Source organism: Neomonachus schauinslandi, chromosome 10, assembly GCF_002201575.2.
Source record: "Neomonachus schauinslandi chromosome 10, ASM220157v2, whole genome shotgun sequence".
Lineage (NCBI taxonomy): Eukaryota > Metazoa > Chordata > Mammalia > Carnivora > Phocidae > Neomonachus > Neomonachus schauinslandi.
The window spans coordinates 23,258,450-23,279,681 of record NC_058412.1 but is presented as its reverse complement, the minus strand read 5'-3'; the positions used below and the strand labels follow the sequence as shown (position 1 = coordinate 23,279,681).

The 21,232-nt window shown below is 42.1% G+C and overlaps 1 protein-coding gene across 1 annotated transcript in view; it reads left to right on the top strand.

Annotated features, from left to right (window-relative positions):
• The window catches only part of ALK (ALK receptor tyrosine kinase), a 697,757-nt gene that overhangs the window by 586,770 nt on the left and 89,755 nt on the right, over positions 1 to 21,232 (top strand). The window contains exon 9 of the mRNA XM_044918826.1: positions 4,320 to 4,489. Coding sequence (XP_044774761.1) covers positions 4,320 to 4,489 — 170 coding nt within the window. The remainder of the gene's footprint in view (positions 1 to 4,319; positions 4,490 to 21,232) is intronic.

The window sequence follows — 21,232 nt, the reverse complement described above, 5'->3', positions numbered from 1 at the left end:
AGAGGTAGAGGAAATGGAAGGATCAAAAGCACAGAAGCAGAAAAATGCATGTCAGGTGCAGAGCTGGTATGTAGACTGACGTGAGGGAGCCTAAGGACTAACATCTATTGGGCCCCCACGTTTGGACTACTGGGTGAAAACTACTTGTCTGGGTGCTCTAAGGTAATACAGTTTTTTAGTCACTGCAAAACACAAAGCAGGCTTATTTAGAAATCAAAATGCCCATCTGGTCAGAACTTCAACCTCGCTTTAAAGTTAGGGCTTCTTGGGGCGCCTGGGTGGCTCAGTCAGTTAAAGGTCTGCCTTCAGCTCAGGTCATGATCCCAGGGGCCTGGGATCGAGCACTGCATCGGGTTCCCTGCTCAGCAAGGATTCTGCTTCTCCTTCTCCCTCTGTCCCTCACCCCTGCTCTGCTCTCTCTCTCAAATAAATAAGATCTTTTAAAAATTATTTAAAAAATAAAAATAAAGTTAGGGCTTCTTTCCTCCCCTGCCCTGCCATGCTTGGCCCTACTGCAGAGGAGAAGCCTGAGATCAGGGAAAGGATCATTGATCTCTCTTCTTCTTCACTCAGCTCTCCTCCTTTTCAGTCTTCTGGCTTAATTGTGACCCTTCAAGGTCTTAAGTGCAGGGAAAAGAAAAGAGGTTAAGGGGAAAAAGAAAATCTCACTCGACCAGACCTGTTGCGGTGATCTGGCACTGGTATTCTCTGGATGTGACAAGGCTTACTGGTTTTCACAGGGGGGCACTTTGGTGGTTTCTTGGGAGATTTACCTTTCTCCTCACCCCCTCCACTATGGCTAGGAATCTTTCACCTTGACTAGGGTATATGTATCATTCCAGGTAATCACTTACTCTTTCCTCTGTCCTTGGGCATCTTGAGATGCCTGCAGCTTCTTTCTTCTGAGTTCTATTTACCCCTTCAAGAAGCCCTCTTGGACAAGATCTAAAATGACCCACATGGGCTCCCGTGTACATGGCTCACTGTAGTCTATGTGTAATGCTCATGCGTGTTGTATACTGCCAGACTCTGGGAGTACAGGCCATTCAATGCTTCCACCTTGCCTTTGTTCTGCCATTAGAGCAGCCAATCAGCCCCTTGTTCATGCTTTGGATTTTCCAGGTAGGAGCTAGACAGTATTCTATTGAGCTCCCCAAACTGCAGGGGATTAATATCAGGTGCTCAAGGGGCTATCATTAAAGCTGCTCTCTCTCTCTTGACTTGGGATGAAGAGGGAACCTTCTTTGCAGGAGAGTAAAGTGAGGTGGAACTCATGATATACAAAAAGCACATTCCAAAAACTCTCTCCTAGTAGTCAACCACCAACTTTTTTAAAAATCCAAAGTATGGATGAGAGATTAAGAACTGTGTAACCTGTTTTTATCCACCCCCTCATGAAAGTCCTGTATCACTGTGCTCTCAGACATCCTTTTGAAGTGTAGGATCTGTTGTGTCAGTGCTTCAGCCGAAATGCCTTTTTTACCATTTTGTTACACTATTTGTTATCTCTCATTAAATTGTCACTATAATCCTATAAGGTAGATAAACCTATTTTCATATTAGAGAATACAGAACTGAGCTTCAAAAGGACCAAAGTGACAAGAACAGTTTTTGAATCCAGATCTCTCTAATGCAAACTCTTAGACCATTCTAGGGTGGAGGATACATGTGGCTCAGCATAAGTACTCAATAAATATTCATTGAATGCCTAAAAAGCTTATTTTCTTAGACTACAGAGGAACACGAATGCTTTGATATTAATTGATAGGGAGTGAGAAACCACTGAAGAGTCACAGATGGCAGTGGTAAACAGGAAGATGTGATCGAGATACACAAAAGAATTTAGAAGGGAGAAAGTAGAGAGGGAGAGGCACTTTAAGAGGCCATGGAGAGAGTTGAAAGAGTAAGTTATAAAGGACATTGTGACTGCTACTTTGTTAGAGTAATGAGAAGAGAAGCCAGGTTAAAAGAATTTAAAGGAAGAATGGGCAACAAGGAAATAAAAGCAGTTACATGCCAGTTATCCACAATGTTAACATCTGAATGGAGGTACAGAAATAGGTTGCAAGTCAGAGCAGCTAGCAGGATCAAATAAAGGATATTTTTCTGGCACAGGTGAAAGCCGATCTTATTTGTAGACAGGAGACCCAGAAGGCAGAAAGAGTCTGAAGGTGCTGGAAGTTTCTGAGAGAACAAGGACTAGGGGGTGGTAAAACATGAGGGATTAGCATAGAAGAAAATGAAGGATACATCTTCCTCTAAGACAGGAAAAGAAGAAAGAAGGTGGATAAATAAACACCTATGTAAAGAAGAAGGATGAGGCGGAGGGGGAGAGGAGGAGGAAGAAGAAAGAGGGAGAGGAGAAGGGGGAGGAAGAGGAGGGAGAGGGGGAGGAAGAAAAAGAAAGGAAGGAAGGGAGGAAAGCAGAGAGGCTGAAGGAGATTTCACCTAATATAGTAAATCTTTATCAGTAAAGTAAGAATCAAAATAATGATCAAGAGAGTTAGGTACCAAGAGGTAACAGCATTAGTGTTTGAGGAAGAGTTTGGAACACCCATTGTGCTGTGGGTGTTCAGAAATCAACTATGGAAATCAACAGTGGATGAATAAGTACCACCAACCATCCAGGGCATTGAGGTTCAACATTCTGATTTCACAGAACTCCAAATCAGCAATATTCTGTGGCCAAAGAGCAAAAGGAGAGAAAGGATGTGGCAAGCAATATCCCAAGCTAGGCACTGCAGGGCATGGGCTAAGGGCTGAGAGAGGTTAGTTGACAATGGTAGGATTAAAATTTCTAGTCATGGCATCCAGACTGCACAAGGAAGCAAGTGAGGTCAGGAAAAACAATTAACAGATTTGTTAAGTTATCCAGGGAGTGCTCATTGGTGACAAGTACTTTTGCTACACTGGATTTGGGAAAGGGGAAGGTATAAGGGAAGAAGTATAGTTATAGACCAGGCTTACCTGACTCAGGCTCTCAGAAGTAGAACAGCACTTGGGCACCCCAGTGCAGGTGTGACCTCGTTAGTGAAGAGGTCATGTGCAACAATGTGGAAAGTTCATGGTATGTGACCTCTTTGATCAAATTGTGAGGCAACCTTGAGCTCAGGGACTGGGAGAAAAAGGAATGGTCATTTACAGAAAAGCATGTCTTCAAACAAAGAAACAAACAGAGAAACAAAGAAAAGGGGGCACCATAGCGGATGAAAACTCTTGTTTTCCAGAGGATATATTTTACCTTCTATTCTACAATAGCCATTTTTTAAATTACAGGATCTGAACGGGAATATTTGGGACAATTATATGCTCTGGTTGTCCTAAGTTTTAAATGTTGTTTATAGATTGTTTCTATAAAACACAAAGATCAGAGACCTCGTTATAGCATATACTGACTCAGGGCATGACTGCCCTTAAACTCTTTTAGAAATATTAGCTACAAGAGGGCACGTTCTGCATGGAGCACTGGGTGTTATGCACAAACAATGAATCATGGAACACTTCATCTAAAAGTAATGATGTAATGTATGGGGATTAACATAAGAATAAAAAAAATTAAAAAAAAATAAATGGCAAAAAAAACACACTAATGATGTAATGTATGGTGATTAACATAACAATAAAAAATTTTTTTAAAAAAGAAATATTAGCTACAGTCCCTTTCATATGTCTAGGGAACAATGCCATAGGAACCTTTAATCAAGACACAATGAAAACATATGATTGTAGCTTCCTTTTGTCAAAATGGATGACAAGTATACTTGTCTGAAAGACAAGTATATGGAAGTATCTCAATACGAGATTTTTGTCTCAACTTTGCCTACAAGTGCCCACAGGTATCAAGTCATAGAGTCTCCAGTTAGCTAACACAAGGTATAGTATCATTCAGATAAGATTATTAGAGTCTGGGGAGGGGAGAATAAAAATCTATGATACCTAAGGCATTAAAGAAATTGAGTCATAAAATCACTTGTCCAAGATCACAAAGTGAATTGGGGCCACAGACAAGAATCTTTGGATCCCCTTTAAGAAGTTCATTTACTATCCCATGGATCTCAATATCACCTCAGACACAGAATCTGGTGAAACTTAGGATCAACCTGAAAAAAATTCCAAAATTGTCCATCGTTGTCCCTGCCCAGCTCCTTAAACCTTCATGAAAGCCATTTTGGGAGACTGAGCAAGATCAGGCAGCCACCAGCTTTCCTTCCTGGGCACCCTTGCCTGAGTCTCCAACAATATCTGAGAATTCCAGGAAGGGGACCTGAGGCTTCCTTTTAACATTAACACCTGTCCTCTGGCTCTTCTCTCCCTTGCAGCTCCGAATGTCCTGGCTCATCCGTGGAGTCTTGCGGGGAAATGTCTCGTTGGTGCTGGTGGAGAACAAAACTGGGAAGGAACAAAGCAGAATGGTCTGGCATGTTGCCACCAATGAAGGCTTGAGCCTGTGGCAGTGGACGGTGCTGCCTCTTCTCAATGTGGCTGACAGGTGGGCCTCCATCCATTCCTGTCACTCTTTTCCTCGATCAGCCAAAATGCAGAAAGGGGTCATGTCTTCCCTTGCCAACACGTCTACCCAAGATACAGATCCAGATGAGCACATACATGTGCATACATACAAATATGTACATATATACACACACACACATATACATGCACACACACTTTCTGCAGACTTCTAGGGAGCACTGAGTTTCTCTGTGGGATTTCCATGCTAATGAGCCCTCATCTCTTGCATCTCTGGCCTGGCCTGATTGGCTGCGTCCAGTGTCTGTAGCAGGAAGAAATAAAACTGAACAACTCATCTTATTGCCAAATAATAATCAGGCTTTATACGTATATCACATTTTCTCTTAATTAATGCATTTTGCCTTACTTTCCCATTTGACATTTTATTTATCCCTTATTAACAACAAAATTTGTGACATAGGTAATACAGACCTTATTATGTTCCCCATGCCTGCCCTTTCACAAGATTCTCATCGAGAACCAAAGAGTTACAGCACCAGCAAGTTGGCCTCAGAGTGAGGACTGGTGCTCAGGTCAGTCCAAGTCCAGGGCTTTGTGGAGTCAGGTCCCTGAAGCAGGTAGATGAGGGAGACGACAAATTCTTCAGTAAACAGAGGAGGACTTCTACCAGAGGCCCTGGGTCCTATTTGAATTCTATACCCAGTGGCTTTGTGACCTTGAACATCTCTGGGTCTCAGTTTGCTCATCTTTATTTTATTTTTTTTTAATTTTATTATGTTAGTCACCATACAATACATTATTAGTTTTTGATGTAGTGATCCACAATCCATTGTTTTCATATAACACCCTGTGCTCCATGCAGTACGTGCTGTCCTTAATACCCATCACCGGGCTAACCTATCCCCCCCTTCCCCCTCCCCTCTAAAACCCTGTTTGTTTCTCAGAGTCCATAGTCTCTCATGGTTCATCTCTCCCTCCAATTTCCCGCCCCCTCATTTTTCCCTTCCTTCTCCTAGTGTCCTCCATGCTATTCCTTATGTTCCACAAATAAGTGAAACCATATGATAATTGACTTTCTCTGCTTGACTTATTTCGCTTAGCATAATCTCCTTCACCTCCATCCATGTTGATGCAAATGGTGGGTATTCATCCTTTCTTGATGGCTGAGTAATATTCCATTGTATATATGGACCACATCTTCTTTATCCATTCATCTGTTGAAGGGCATCTCGGCTCTTTCCACAGTTTAGCTATTGCGGACATTGCTGCTATGAACATTGGGGTGCATATGGCCCTTCTTTTCACTACATCTGTGTCTTTGAGGTAAATACCCAGGAGTGCAATTGCTGGGTCATAGGGTAGCTCTATTTTTAAGTTTTTGAGGAACCTCCACACTGTTCTCCAAAGTGGCTGTACCAACTTGCATTCCCACCAACAGTGTAAGGGGGTTCCCCTTTCTCCACAACCTCTCCAACATTTGTTGTTTCTTTCCCTGTCCATTTTTGCCATTCTAGCTGGTGTAAGGTGGTATCTCAGTGCGGTTTTGATTTGGATTTCCCTGATGGCTAATGATGATGAACATTTTTTCATGTGTCTGTTAGCCATTTGTATGTCTTCTTCAGAGAAGTGTCTTTTCATATCTTCTGCCCACTTTTTGACTTGATTATTTGTTTTTTGGGTGTTGAGTTTGAGAAGTTCTTTATAGATCTTGGATACCAGCCCTTTATCTGTAGTGTCATTTGCAAATATCTTCTCCCATTCTGTGGGTTGCCTCTTTGTTTTGTTGATTGTTTCCTTTGCTGTGCAGAAGCTTTTTATCTTGATCAAGTCCCAAAAGTTCATTTTTGCTTTTGTTTCACTAGCTTTTGGAGATGTATCTTGAAAGAAGTCGCTGTGGGCGATGTCCAAGAGGTTACTGCCTATGTTCTCCTCTAGGATTTTGATGGATTCCTGTCTCACATTGAGGTCTTTCATCCACTTTGAGTTTATCTTTGTGAATGGTGTTAGAGAATGGTCGAGTTTCATTCTTCTGCATGTGGCTGTCCAATTTTCCCAGCACCATTTATTGAAGAGACTGTCTTTTTTTCCATTGCATGTTTTTTCCTGCTTTGTCAAAGATTATTTGACCATAGAGTTGAGGGTCCATATCTGGGTTCTCTGTTCTGTTCCATTGGTCTGTATGTCTGTTTTTGTGCCAGTACCATGCTGTCTTGGTGATCACAGCTTTGTAATATAGCTTGAAATTGGGCAACGGGATGCCCCCAGCTTTGTTTTTCTTTTTCAATATTTCCTTGGCGATTCAGGGTCTTTTCTGAGTGCATACAAATTTTAGGATTGTTTGTTCCAGCACTTTGAAAAATGTCATTGGAATTCTGATCAGGATGGCATTGAAGGTATAGATTGCTGTGGGTAGCATAGACATTTTAACAATGTTTATTTTTCCGATCCATGAGCATGGAATATTTTTCCATCTTTTTGTGTCTTCTTCAATTTCTTTCATGAGTGTTTTGTAGTTCCTAGAGTATAGATCCTTTACCTCTTTGGTTAGGTTTATTCCGAGGTATCTTATGGTTTTTGGTGCTATTGTAAATGGAATCGTTTCTTTAATTTCTCTTTCTACAGTTGCGTTGTTAGTGTATAAGAAAGCAACTGATTTCTGTGCATTGATTTTGTATCCTGCCACATTACTGAATTGCTGGATGACTTCCAGTAATTTGGGGGTGGAGTCTTTTGGGTTTTCCACATAAAGTATCATGTCATCTGCGAAAAGAGAGAGTTTGACTTCTTCTTTGCCAATTTGAATACCTTTTATTTCTTTTTGTTGTCTGATTGCTGTTGCTAGGACTTCTAGGGCTATGTTGAACAACAGTGGTGAGAGTGGGCACCCTTGATGTGTTCCTGATCTTAAGGGAAAGGCTCTCAGCTTTTCCCCATTGAGGATGATATTCGCTGTGGGTTTTTCATAGATGGATTTTATGAACTTGAGGAATGTTCCCTCTATCCCTATACTCTGGAGAGTTTTAATCAGGAAAGGATGTTGTATTTTGTCAAATGCTTTTTCTGCATCAATTGAGAGGACCATATGGTTCTTCTCCCTCCTCTTATTAATGTGTTCTATCACACTGATTGATTTGCGAATGTTGAACCACCCTTGCATCCCGGGGATAAATCCCACTTGGTCGTGGTGGATGATCCTTTTAATGTACTGTTGGATCCTATTAGCTAGGATTTTGTGGAGGATTTTGGAATCCATATTCATCAGGGATATCGGTCTGAAATTCTCCTCTTTGATGGGGTCTTTGCCTGGTTTGGGGATAAAGGTAATGCTGGCCTCATAGAATGAGTTTGGAAGTTTTCCTTCTGTTTCTATTTTTTGAAACAGCTTCAGGAGAATAGGTATTATTTCTTCTTTGAATGTTTGGTAGAATTCCCCAGGGAATCCATCAGGCCCTGGACTCTTGTTTTTTGGGAGGTTTTTGATCACTGCTTCAATCTCGTTACCGGCTATTGGCCTATTCAGGTTGTCAATTTCTTCCTGTTTCAGTCTTGGCAGCTTATAGGTTTCCAGGAAGGCCTCCATTTCATCCAGATTGCTCAGTTTATTGGCATAGAGTTGTTGATAATAATTTCTAATAATTGTTTCTATTTCCTTGGTGTTAGTCGTGATCTCTCCCCTTTCATTCATAATTTTATTAATTTGGGTCCTTTCTCTCTTCCTTTGGATAAGTCTGGCCAGTGGTTTATCAATCTTATTAATTCTTTCAAAGAACCAACTTCTAGTTTCATTGATCTGATCTGCTGTGTTTCTGGTTTCTAATTCATTGATTTCTGCTCTAATTTTAATTATTTCTCTTCTAATGCGTGGCTTAGGCATCATTTGTTGCTTTTTCTCTAGTTCTTTAAGGTGTAGAGTTAGTTGGTGAATTCGGGATTTTTCTATTTTTTTGAGTGAGGCTTGGATGGCTATGTATTTCCCCCTTTGGACCGCCTTTGCAGTATCCCATAGGTTTTGGACCGATGTGTTTTCATTCTCATTGATTTCCATGAATTGTTTAAGTTCTTCTTTGATTTCTTGGTTGACCCAAACATTCTTGAGCAGAGTGGTCTTTAGCTTCCAAGTGTTTGAATTTCTGCCAATTTTTCCTTCTGATTGAGTTCTAGTTTTAGAGCATTGTGGTCTGAGAATATGCAGGGAATAATCTCAATGTTTTGGTATCAGTTGAGACCTGATTTGTGACCCAGTATGTGGTCTATTCTGGAGAAAGTTCCATGTGTGCTCGAGAAGAATGAGTATTCTGTTGTTTTAGGGTGGAATGTTCTGTAAATATCTATGAGGTCCATCTGGTCCAATGTATCATTCAAAGCTCTTATTTCCTTGTTGATTTTCTGCTTAGATGATCTGTCCATTGCTGAGAGTGGAGTATTGAGGTCTCCTACAATTAACGTATTGTTATCAATATGACTCTTTATTTTGGTTAACAGTTGGCTTATGTAGATGGCTGCTCCCATGTTGGGGGCATAGATATTTACAATTGTTAGATCTTCTTGTTGGATAGACCCTTTAAGAATGATAGAGTGTCCTTCTGTGTCTCTTATTACAGACTTTAGTTTAAAATCTAATTTGTCTGTTATAAGAATTGCTACCCCGGCTTTCTTTTGAGGTCCGCTGACATGGAAGATGGATCTCCATCCCTTCACTTTCAGTCTGGATGTATCTTTAGGTTCAAAATGAGTCTCTTGTAGACAGCATATGGATGGGTCCTGTCTTTTTATCCAATCTGCAACCCTGTGCCGTTTTATGGGAGCGTTTAGGCCATTCACATTGAGAGTGATTATTGAAAGATATGAATTAATTGTCACCATGTTGCCTGTGAAGATGTTGTTTTTATAGATTGTCCCTGTAAATTTCTGTTGTAGATCACTCTTGGGGTCTTTCTCCTTTTATAGAACCCCCCTTAATATTTCTTGCAGGGCCGGCTTAGTGGTCACATATTCTTTTCAACTTCTGCCGGTCGTGGAAGCTCTGCATCTCTCCATCCATTCTAAATGAAAGCCTTGCCGGATAAAGTATTCTTGGCTGCATGTTCTTCTCATTTAGTACCCTGAATATGTCTTGCCAGGCCTTTCTGGCTTGCCAGGTCTCTGTGGATAGGTCTGACGTTATTCTGATGTTCCTCCCTCTGAACGTAAGGAATGTCTTCCCCCTAACTGCCCTTAAGATGGTTTCCTTGGTTCTAAGATTTGCAAGTTTTACTATTACATGCCAGGGTGTTGGCCTGTTTTCCTTGATCTTAGGGGGGGTCCTCTCTGCCTCTAGGATGAATGTTTGTTTCATTCCCCAGATTAGGGAAGTTCTCAGCTACGATTTGCTCAAATACATCTTCTAGTCCTCTCTCTCTCTCTCCACTCCCTCCGGGATTCCAATTATTCTGACATTGGAATGCCTCATGGTGTCACTTATTTCTCTGATTCTATTTTCATGGATTCTATTTTCCCTGGCCTCCTCTTTTCCCTTTTTATCTGTTATATTGTCTTCCAGGTCACTTATTCTCTCTTCTGTCTCAGTTACCCTAGCTGTTAGATTATCTAGATTGGATTGGATCTCATTGATAGCATTTTTAAGTTCTGCCAATTCACCTTTCATTTCTGCCCTTAGAGACTCTATGTTGCCATTAATTGATTTCTCCATTCTAGCCATTGTCTTCACAATTGCTAGCCTGAATTCCATCTCCGACATCTTGGTTATATCTGCATCCATTTTTAAATCTGCAGCATAAGTCATAATCTCTGAGTCTTTTCTGTTTTGGGGGCTCCTCCTCCTAGTCATTCTGTTGTTGGGTGTTTGAGGGAATGTATAGGGTCCAAATTATTGACCAGAACCCAAGCAAGATGCACCTGTTTTCTTGGGACCTTAGGGTTGCTGGCCTTTTGTTTTCCCAGCCTGTTCTGGGGGAGGGGCCTGCCACGCTGTTACTCAGGCAACCCTGTTTGGGCGGAGTTGCTTCCCACATCAGAACATGTCAGTGGCGTGCAGGCTCCCGGTGAATGGAGGCACTCATGTGTTCTGGTAACTGCACATTTATTAGGTCACAAAGCATCATCAAACCACGCTGGCCTTTGTCTGAATTCCCACTGGACAGTTTGGTCTCAGTATCAATATTGGAAATGTCAGTCTGGTAAACAGCCTTTAACAGGGAGGATGGAGGCTGAGAACAAAGTCTCCTTCAAACGAACTCTAGCGGATGGGAGTGAACAGAGTCAACATCTTACTTGCTCTAAGTTCCCTGGAGTGGTTATGAAAGAGAGAGGACTTGCTGGATTGAGGAGAGAAAAAAAGCTTTGATTCATCTGAATTAATTTAGCATCTCCCAGGAGGGAGGGCTCTGGCATCATCCCCCTGTTCTCCATCCCCTGCATGCAACGCCCATAATCCCGAAGGACAAAAGACCAGTCTATGGTAGGGAGTGCCCACAGTGCCCCTTCTTCCACTTTAATTAAATCCATTTGTCCTGGGGGCAGCACTGTGCCTCACGATATCCAAGGGCTTTGATCTTTAACCCACACACATCTGAGGGAGTGGGAAGCTGGTGCTCAGAGTGAGGACAATCACTTCTTCCCATGACAGCACAGCTCAAGTTATGAGCTCTTGGAGATAGCAGACTCTGTGAAGTTGGGTGACGAATTTGAGACCTAACTTTATACTTACAAAGTTTCAAGGCAACTGGCAACACCCTTGCCTTGCCTTAAGTTCTTTGTCCTCATTTTTCAAAGGTGGATCCACCAGGATGGTAATTTGAATGGGTTTTTAAAAAGTCTAAATGCAGAGGCTGCTCTGGATTGCTGGGTTTGACATTTAGCCTATTAAAGGTTCCCCTTCCAGACCAATTTATCTGCCCCCTTGATAGAAATAACCCCCACCCTCTGCTTTTAAATCTGCAGCGTAAGTCATAATCTCTGAGTCTTTTCTGTTTTGGGGGCTCCTCCTCCTAGTCATTCTGTTGTTGGGTGTTTGAGGGAATGTATAGAGTCCAAATTATTGACCAGAACCCAAGCAAGATGCACCTGTTTTCTTGGGACCTTAGGGTTGCTGGCCTTTTGTTTTCCCAGCCTGTTCTGGGGGAGGGGCCTGCCACGCTGTTACTCAGGCAACCCTGTTTGGGCGGAGTTGCCCTGTGCCCCTGTGGCGGGGGATGGGCTCAGTGGGGATCAGTCTTTGGGGCTTTTGTTCTCTGGCACCTTTCCCTGGCGGCTTTCCGCGTCTCCTCCGCGAGTCAGAGCAGAAGAGACCGTTTCCAACCCTCTGCCTCAGAGCAGAGAGACCGCAGTCTGTTCTTCAGTGAGCTCTCCAGGCCACACTGTCTCCGTTTCTGTCTGTGCTGCTATAAACTGCAGCGTCCTGGGTTGTGCGCCCCTCGGCAGCGCTCCCAGTCCTGCCTCCAGGTCGGGGCATGTCTCTGCCCTTTGTGCTTCTAAAACCGCCAGCCGCTCCCAATACGCATGTGCTTGACTCCCCCGTTTGGGGTTCCGTCCCGGGGGCTGCAGTTCCATTTTCCTCTGGGTCTTGATGCCTTCTATATCTTTTCTAGCTCTGGGTGGGGGGAGTAATGAGGCACGGCAGTTTTCAGTTGCTAAAATCACTTACCAGTAGATGTGACTAGCCCATAAAACTAAACAAAGCACTGTGGATGAAAGAGCATAGGCTTTAGTATCAGATAGTCCCAAGTTTAAAACTGTCTCAGCCACTCAGTAGTGGTGTGACCCCAACTAGTCACTGAACCCCCCCTGGGCCTTGGTGTCCACATTTGTAAAGTAAGTATAGTACCAGTACAACTTCACAGTATTGTTATGAGACTAAATAAAACAACTGTTAAAAGCATCTATATATAGTAAGTATCAGTGAATTTTATTTCCCACATCCTCCATCCTCATCGCTCAGTTAGGTAGTCTCAGATAACTCATTGCAAAAAGAGCACAAGTCACAACCACTGATCTTCCACGTTAAGCCATGTTCTATAAAGCAGACATAATAAAATTTACCTCTGAGGCTTAGGGAAGTAAAGTGCTTGGTAAACTGCCTGGCCCACAGTAGGTGCTCAGTCAGTGATAACACTAACTATAATATGATAATAATAATATCTCCCCACCTAATTCCTCAGAAGAGGCTGGATGGCCAATTTAGCAATAATAACCAGTCATGCAACCCTAAGATAGAGGTGAGCATTCTTCTGAATTTGCTATCATCAATGCTGTGTAGACTCCTTATAAGGGGAAGTCACTGATGGAGGAGGAGCAAGAAACACATTCTTCCTTTTCCTCCCATGGAGAGTGAGCTATAGCTGCCAGATTGCCAGAAAATGAAAATGGGAGGATGGAGAGGTAAAGGAAGGAAATATATAAGGGAAAGAGAAGGAAAATGGATGAAAGATAAAGACCAACTCTCTTTCTCCCCACCCTGAGGTAGGCATTAGTACCTTGTACCACCTGCTTCCTTAGGCAGGTCCGGGCTTCAGCTATTCAGCACCCAAGTCCTGGACAGCTCCTCAACCATGAACCTTGAAGGAGCAGGAAATTTATTCCCAGTGCTGTCCCAAATCTCCTCTGTTCCTAGGTTCCCCAACATTACATTACATTGCATACATTACAAAGTTTTTTGAAGCAACTTTATTAGGGTTTACAAGTTAGCTCTAAACTGCTCCCAGGTTCTGGACACTTACTTCAATTCAGTTGTACCTTGCTAGATTCTTACTTACAGACTTTGGCACCTTCCGTTCTCTCCACCTGAAATGTTCTTCCTCTACCTTCCTTCTCCCTAACTACCACTCTTCCTTCACTTTTTAAAGACTTCTAGACTAAATAGTATACCTACAGTATTTTCTCGTAGCTCCTGAAATATCCCTATAATAACTTGTCACTCTTTTCTATCTGGGTTTTTTTTTTTTTTAAATACCTGAATATACACACTAATAAGACAGGGATCAAATCTATCTTATGTATCACTGTTCCTTGAGCATCTAGAACATGACTAACACATCATATGCCCAATAAATATGTGTTTACAGAATGATGTGTTGAGAGAAATGGCATACATTTCCAAATCCCAGCTGAATTAACCGAGAATTTCACTTGGTGGAATCCATCTAACATTCTTCCTGTGTTCAATCTAACAAAACAGATAAAATCACATTACAATAAATACTGCTACAAAGTGTTCTATATATCAGAGCAACACCTATATCCCATCAGATGAACCCAAGCAGCATTTTTTACTCTTAAGACAAGGAATTTTCTTTAGGGACTTGCCTGGTACCTGTGCTTTCTTTATCTCTGGTCACTGTTCTGTCGGAATCACTTTATAAGAAAGACCTTGATCTTAATTGTGTGCCCTAATCCTTGTGAGTAGAGAGAGCTAGAGCTGAGCACTTGAGAGCAAAGAGCTATATTCATATTGCTGCCACCACACAGTAGTCTTTCTGTGAAGGCTCAGAGAATATGCCATTGGTATATAAAGGTTGATGATAGGGAGACATTGATCCATGGCATGGTATTTCTTCTGTCCATTTACAAACAGGAAAAGGGATAGAAATAATGTCACAGTCTGTCATCATTATGAAGTGATATTAACCAACTAGAATATCAAACCATACTATAAAGAGTTACAAGAAAAATCTCCACGAGTAGTGCCCATGATGTTTTGAGCAGTAGCAGCATCCTTCGAATACAGATATGTGCTTTCAAGGTAATTTTGAAAGACAGCACCAAGTCAAATACTGGCTTGATGTGTGCTTAAAAGTTATCTCATTACTTTAAATCCACCTCATATAACTAGTTTTCTTCATTCCCTCCCCATTCAACTGCCATTCTTTCTGTTGGAATTAATTCTACATTTTCTCAAAATGGAAGTAAGGCATGTTCTCTCCCCTTAATCTGTCAGTCTCTTATAGGGACATAGTTTTCCTTTTTATAATCATATATCCCAGTAAATTAAACACAATGTTCTGACACCATCTTAAGCTTTGACATGCTTACAGAGCAGAAGCAGGTGCTAAGTTTGACTCATTACAAGATGGATTTGGAAACACCATGGATCAAACCTTGTCCCACAAATCACTGCAGTCATACAGCCAGATAGAAAGTACATAACTTAAGTGTGTGTGGAGGCTCTCTTCCCTAACATTATCATTATAAAGGCTTTTAGCTGTACCCTATATACATAGTCTAACAAGAAAAAATGTTCCCTCTGAAGATATTTAGATTTCTGTTCTTTTTGTATCCTTTGTCCTAAATGACAAGTAGTGTGTTTGACAAATGCATCTTTCAAATGGGATCTGTTAAACTGAGAGTTATGTCTTCATGTACTGAGGCCAACCTCCACAGAGCCAAGATTTTTCTCATATCCCATTCCTGTTTCTCATCCACAGAACCTCCACTTTAGATGGGGTGCTATCAGTAACAATACTTTCCCTTTGTGTAGCATCTTTCTGTGATGAAAAAGGCATTTTCATTACTTATTCTTACCTGAGTAGAGAAGTAGTAACTTCCAGGGAGAAGAAATCCAGAAATTTACAATGAACCTCAGTTTGCAGGTCTCGACACACTCCTAAGAAGCTGTGTTTAATTCAGACTTTTGTAAATTGAATCACAGCTTCCTGATAGAGCTATGAGCAGTTATAAATGATAATGACTGGACTAGCTTTCATTGAGTACTATTTCATGCCCGTCACTGTCACAAATACTTAACGTGCATTATCTCATTTGATCCTTATAACAGCCCTTGGGATAGACACTATAATTAATTCCCCCTTTTTATAAGAGGAATAGAAGTTCTAAAGAGATTAAATAACTTTCCCTTAACCCTTAGGCTAGTCTACTTCGTATGTACATGCCTGAGGAAATGAAAGCAGTGTTTGGCATGTAGTAGAAAACTTGATAAGTGATTGCCGTCGCTATGAAAAAAATATTTTGGTTTTGGATTTTTTAGACCACACCTCTTATTCATTTTGAGTTAGTTTATTGTCTTTCCTTTGCATCTTCTACCACAGAAACCCATCGTCTGCTTCCCAAGCCCAGCTTCTGCTGAAGACCACTCCCCACCCAGCCCTTGCCTGTTCTCCTTCTCTCACACCTCCAGCCTGGGCAGTACCACCAGCACAGGGAGAGTCTCTCCTTGCTCTCCTGGGACACAATGGCCCCTTCCCCATGTACCTTTTCAAGTCACCACTCCGGCATGTCTTTGACTATCTCCACTTCAGAATTAGAGCATAAGTCCAAATAGCCATTTTTCATTTGCAAATGTATTCATGTACCATGTCTAACAAAAGCATAAAAATAAAATATGTTTAGTTATACATTTAACGAATCACCCTTGAGTAGAGAATAAAGTTCACTTCCTTAAGGACCAACACAGAAAATCTAGGTCATACAATGGCTACACAGTCCCCAGGAGAAGCCAGCAGAGGGTCAGGCCCTGCCTGGGCTCTTCACCTTCTGCCTGCCTTCTCTTCTGCACAAGTTCCCATTTGCCTCCACCAGTCCCAGGAAGGAGAGATGCCTATGGAAGGAGTGGACGTCACCCCTGCAAGCCCCACAAACCAGTGTCTGCTGCCCCTCTACGGGACAGGCTGCATCAACTGTCACAGCAGCTCCTGGAATTCCGTATACTCTGCCCCATATTCCTTGCACCCACAGCAGCCATGCACCTGCCTCCCCAAGTGCTTTACCCCCTCACAACTCTCAGTGCCCACTCTGTCCCACACTTCGGGGTAGCTGGGGCAGATGTCATCCCCCATTTTCAGGTGAGAAGATGGAGGCACAGAAGGGTTTAATCAAGGTACAGGTAGTTAAACATAGAGGCTCTTCCTCAGAGCTTCTTCCATCTCCTTTCAGTCCACCAGAGAATACCTGTGAATGCTCTAGTGTAAAATGGTATTAACCTCCAAAGTCATCCAGATATTATGTATATATCCAGCCAACACTTACTGCCTACTTGGTGCCAGGTGACAGGCTTACCTGGACAAGCAATGTATTTCAGCCCTCTAGGAATATCATCTAAGGGGGAGCCTGATAGGAAACCAAAACCTTTGCATCACAGGGCAGTCAAGGCCAGGGAAGAGGGAAGCACAGACAGAACAGCATGAGGCTCAATAAAGCCACAGCTGTTGGGGTTCCTTGCTTGCCAAACGGGCTCCTTTCTGGTAGCCAGTTTGGGGTTCTCCCTCTGCCAGATATGCCCATGCTAACAGAAGCAGAGAGCAATGACTGTCACCCTGGGTAGCCTGCATTTGTTCATTCATTCACTATCAACAGACGCACATCAGGGACTCACTCGGGAGTGCCCCCACAAGCTTCAAAGTCAGAGGTGGGGGCAATGGGAAGGGGAAAATCTCAAGGCTCTCGTTCTCAGGGGGCATCTACCCCTCCAGAGTGAGTCTGACTGCCCTGAGTCCATGTACGCAGGCAAAACCCAGCACTTCCAGGGCCCTCTTCCCAGTGGGTAAAGAAAAAAAGATGCTCTCTGCCTCTAGCCAGCTGTGGTAGTGCAAGTGTCCCTTTCTGAAGCTACAGGGGCCAGGGATCACCACATACTTATTAACATCAGCCTGAGTTAGTCCTCTGAGCCAGGAGAAAATGGTAGGCTCCAGGTCAATTTTAAGCCAAACAGGGTGAATAGCACTGACTAAACCCAGCAAGCTCAAAGCCCTTCATGGATAACTTGACTTTGCTCTCCTTACCTTCCCCAGAGAGATGAGGGACCTAACATCCCAGAGCACTAGACCACACTCCTTAAATCCATGTTGCCATACTCAGGCATGTCCTTAGTCCTGAAGAGGTGTAGAGTGTGCACTGGGGTATGGCTGGAGATGTGAGGGAAGGGTACTTCAGAGTCCTGCAGCCAGCCAAGGGCTAACTTTACCCATCATCCTACCCCCAGGAGGGAGTTAGTCATCAACCCAACCATGTCACGTTCATGGAGAACACCTAAGTAACTAGGTTTGTGCTACATGATATGTTAGTTGGGTAATACTACCCAGAGTAACATTAAACCTCCAATCCTCAGGGATGTACAAAAAGAAATGTGTTTCTTACCCATGTGAAATCCAAAATGAGTGTGCTAGTTGGAGAGCGGCCTTCCACCTGGTCATCCAGGGGCCCAACCTCCTCCCTGTGGCTCAATCCTTTTCTCCAGTTTTGGAATCCTTTGCATTAAGACAGCCAGTGGAGAAAGCATGGAGGAAAGGGGGAAGAAATCTCACATAGGAAGATTTTTGTGATTCATTGCTTCAGCTCACTTTCCGTTGGCTAGAACTCAGTCACATGGTATGCTTACCTGCAAGGGATGATGAGGAATGTAGTCTAGCTGTGTGTCCAGAAGAAGGGAAAATGGGTTTGATGGGGAAAAAAATAAAAGATATGTTTGTCATGGAATTAGCCAAGAAATATAGCCCCTATCTCTGGGCATCTATCAAAGTGTCACTGAGAATACCAATTCCTTATTTAGCTACTCTGAGCATTGATCAGTCTTTTCCTAGAACCTTCATAATTCAAGGCTGAAATCAATTCCAGGATCTAGTCTAAAACATGAATGTTTCATTCCAAAAATTTTATGATGTAGCAAAACCTTACTTTCTCACAGAAATCACCCAGAATTTCCCTCACTGAATTTTTCCTTTCTAAAATCAAAACACAAATTAAACAAATAAAAGGTATTTTTGAGAAGGCTTAAAACTAGCAAGATACCATAGGACAATCGTTGAAAAACTTGGCTAAACATTATTCAAATTCATTTTTTTAATTTTATTTTTATTTTTAAAAATTTTTTATTATGTTCAACGATTCATTAGTTGCATATAACACCCAGAGCTCATCACAACACACACCCTCCATAATACCCATCACCCGGCTACCCCATCCCCGCCCCCCCTTTTGTAATCCTCAGTTTTTTCCCGGATCCAGAGTCTCTCATGGTTTGTCTCCCTCTCTGATTTCTTCCCCTTCTATTTTTCCTCGCTTCCCCTATGGTCCTCCATGCTATTCCTTATGTTCCACATATGAGTGATACCATATGATAACTGTCTTTCTCTGCTTGGCTTATTTCACTTAGCATAATCCCTCCAGTTCCATCCATGTTGATGCAAATAGTAGGTATTCATCTTTTCTGATGGCTGAGTAATATTCCATTGTATATATGAACCATATCTTCTTTTTTTTTATTTTTATTTTTTTATTCTTATGTTAATCCCCATACATTACATCATTAGTTTTAGATGTAGTGTTCCATGATTCATTGTTTGTGCATAACACCCAGTGCTCCATGCAGAATGTGCCCTCCTCAATACCCACCACCAGGCTAACCCATCCTCCCACCCCCCTCCCCTCTAGAACCCTCAGTTTGTTTTTCAGAGTCCATCGTCTCTCATGGTTCGTCTACCCCTCCGATTTCCCCCCTTCATTCTTCCCCTCCTGCTACCTTCTTCTTCTTCTTTTTTTTCCTTAAAATATATTGCATTATTTGTTTCAGAAGTACATATCTGAAATTCAATAGTCTTGCACAATTCACAGTGCTTACCAGAGCACATACCCTCCCCAGTGTCTATCACCCAGTCACCCCATCCCTCCCACCCCACCCCCCACTCCAGCAACCCTCAGTTTGTTTCCTGCAATGAAGAATTCCTCATATCAGTGAGGTCATATGATACATGTCTTTCTCTGACTTATTTCACTCAACATAATACCCTCCAGTTCCATCCACATCGTTGCAAATGGCAAGATCTCATTCCTTTTGATGGCCGCATAATATTCCATTGTATATATATACCACATCTTCTTTATACATTCATCTGTCGATGGACATCTTGGCTCTTTCCACAGTTTGGCTATTGTGGACATTGCTGCTATAAACATCGGGGTGCACGTACCCCTTCAGATCCCTACTTTTGTATCTTTGGGGTAAATACCCAGTAGTGCAATTGCTGGGTCATAGGGTAGCTCTATTTTCAACTTTTTGAGGAACCTCCATACTGTTTTCCAGAGTGGCTGCACCAGCTTGCATTCCCACCAACAGTGTAGGAGGGTTCCCCTTTCTCCGCATCCCCGCCAACATCTGTCGTTTCCTGACTTGTTAATTTTAGCCATTCTGACTGGTGTGAGGTGGTATCTCATTGAGGTTTTGATTTGGATTTCCCTGATGCCGAGCGATATTGAGCACTTTTCATGTGTCTCTTGGCCATTTGGATGTCTTCTTTGGAAAAATGGCTGTTCATGTCTTCTGCCCATTTCTTGATTGGATTCTTTGTTCTTTGGGTGTTGAGTTTGATGAGTTCTTTATAGATTTTGGATACTAGCCCTTTATCTGATATGTCATTTGCAAATATCTTCTCCCATTCTGTCGGTTGTCTTTTGGTTTTGTTGACTGTTTCCTTTGCTTTGCAAAAGCTTTTTATCTTGATGAAGTCCGAATAGTTCATTTTTGCCCTTGCTTCCCTTGCCTTTGGCGATGTTTCTAGGAAGAAGTTGCTTCGGCTGAGGTCAAAGAGGTTGCTGCCTGTGTTCTCCTTTAGGATTTTGATGGACTCCTGTCTCACATTGAGGTCTTTCAACCATTTGGAGTCTATTTTTGTGTGTGGTGTAAGGAAATGGTCCAGTGTCATTCTTCTGCATGTGGCTATCCAATTTTCCCAACACCATTTGTTGAAGAGACTGTCTTTTTTCCATTGGACATTCTTTCCTGCTTTGTCAAAGATGAGTTGACCATAGAGTTGAGGGTCCATTTCTGGGCTCTCTGTTCTGTTCCATTGATCTATGTGTCTGTTTTTGTGCCAGTACCATACTGTCTTGATGATGACAGCTTTGTAATAGAGCTGGAAGTCTGGAATTGTGATGCCGCCAGCTTTGCTTTTCTTTTTCAACATTCCTCTGGCTATGCGGGGTCTTTTCTGGTTCCATACAAATTTTAGGATTATTTGTTCCATTTCTTTGAAAAAAGTGGATGGTATTTTGATGGGGATTGCACTGAATGTGTAGATTGCTCTAGGTAGCATTGACATCTTCACAATATTTGTTCTTCCAATCCATGAGCATGGGACGTTTTTCCATTTCTTTGTGTCTTCCTCAATTTCTTTCATGAGTATTTTATAGTTTTCTGAGTATAGATCCTTTGTCTCTTTGGTTAGATTTATTCCTAGGTATCTTATGGTTTTGGGTGCAATTGTAAATGGGATTGACTCCTTAATTTCTCTTTCTTCTGTCTTGTTGTTGGTGTATAGGAATGCCACTGACTTCTGTGCATTGATTTTATATCCTGCCACTTAACTGAATTCCTGTATGAGTTCTAGCAGTTTTGGGGTGGAGTCTTTTGGGTTTTCCACATAAAGTATCATATCATCTGCAAAGAGTGAGAGTTTGACTTCTTCTTTGCCGATTTGGATGCCTTTGATTTCTTTTTGTTGTCTGATTGCTGTGGCTAGGACTTCCAATACTATGTTGAATAGCAGTGGTGATAGTGGACATCCCTGCCATGTTCCTGACCTTAGGGGGAAAGCTCTCAGTTTTTCCCCACTGAGAATGATATTCGCTGTAGGTTTTTCATAGATGGCTTTTATGATATTGAGGTATGTACCCTCTATGCCTATACTCTGAAGAGTTTTGATCAAGAAAGGATGCTGTACTTTGTCAAAAGCTTTTTCTGCATCTATTGAGAGGATCATATGATTCTTGTTCTTTCTTTTGTTAATGTATTGTATCACATTGATTGATTTGCAGATGTTGA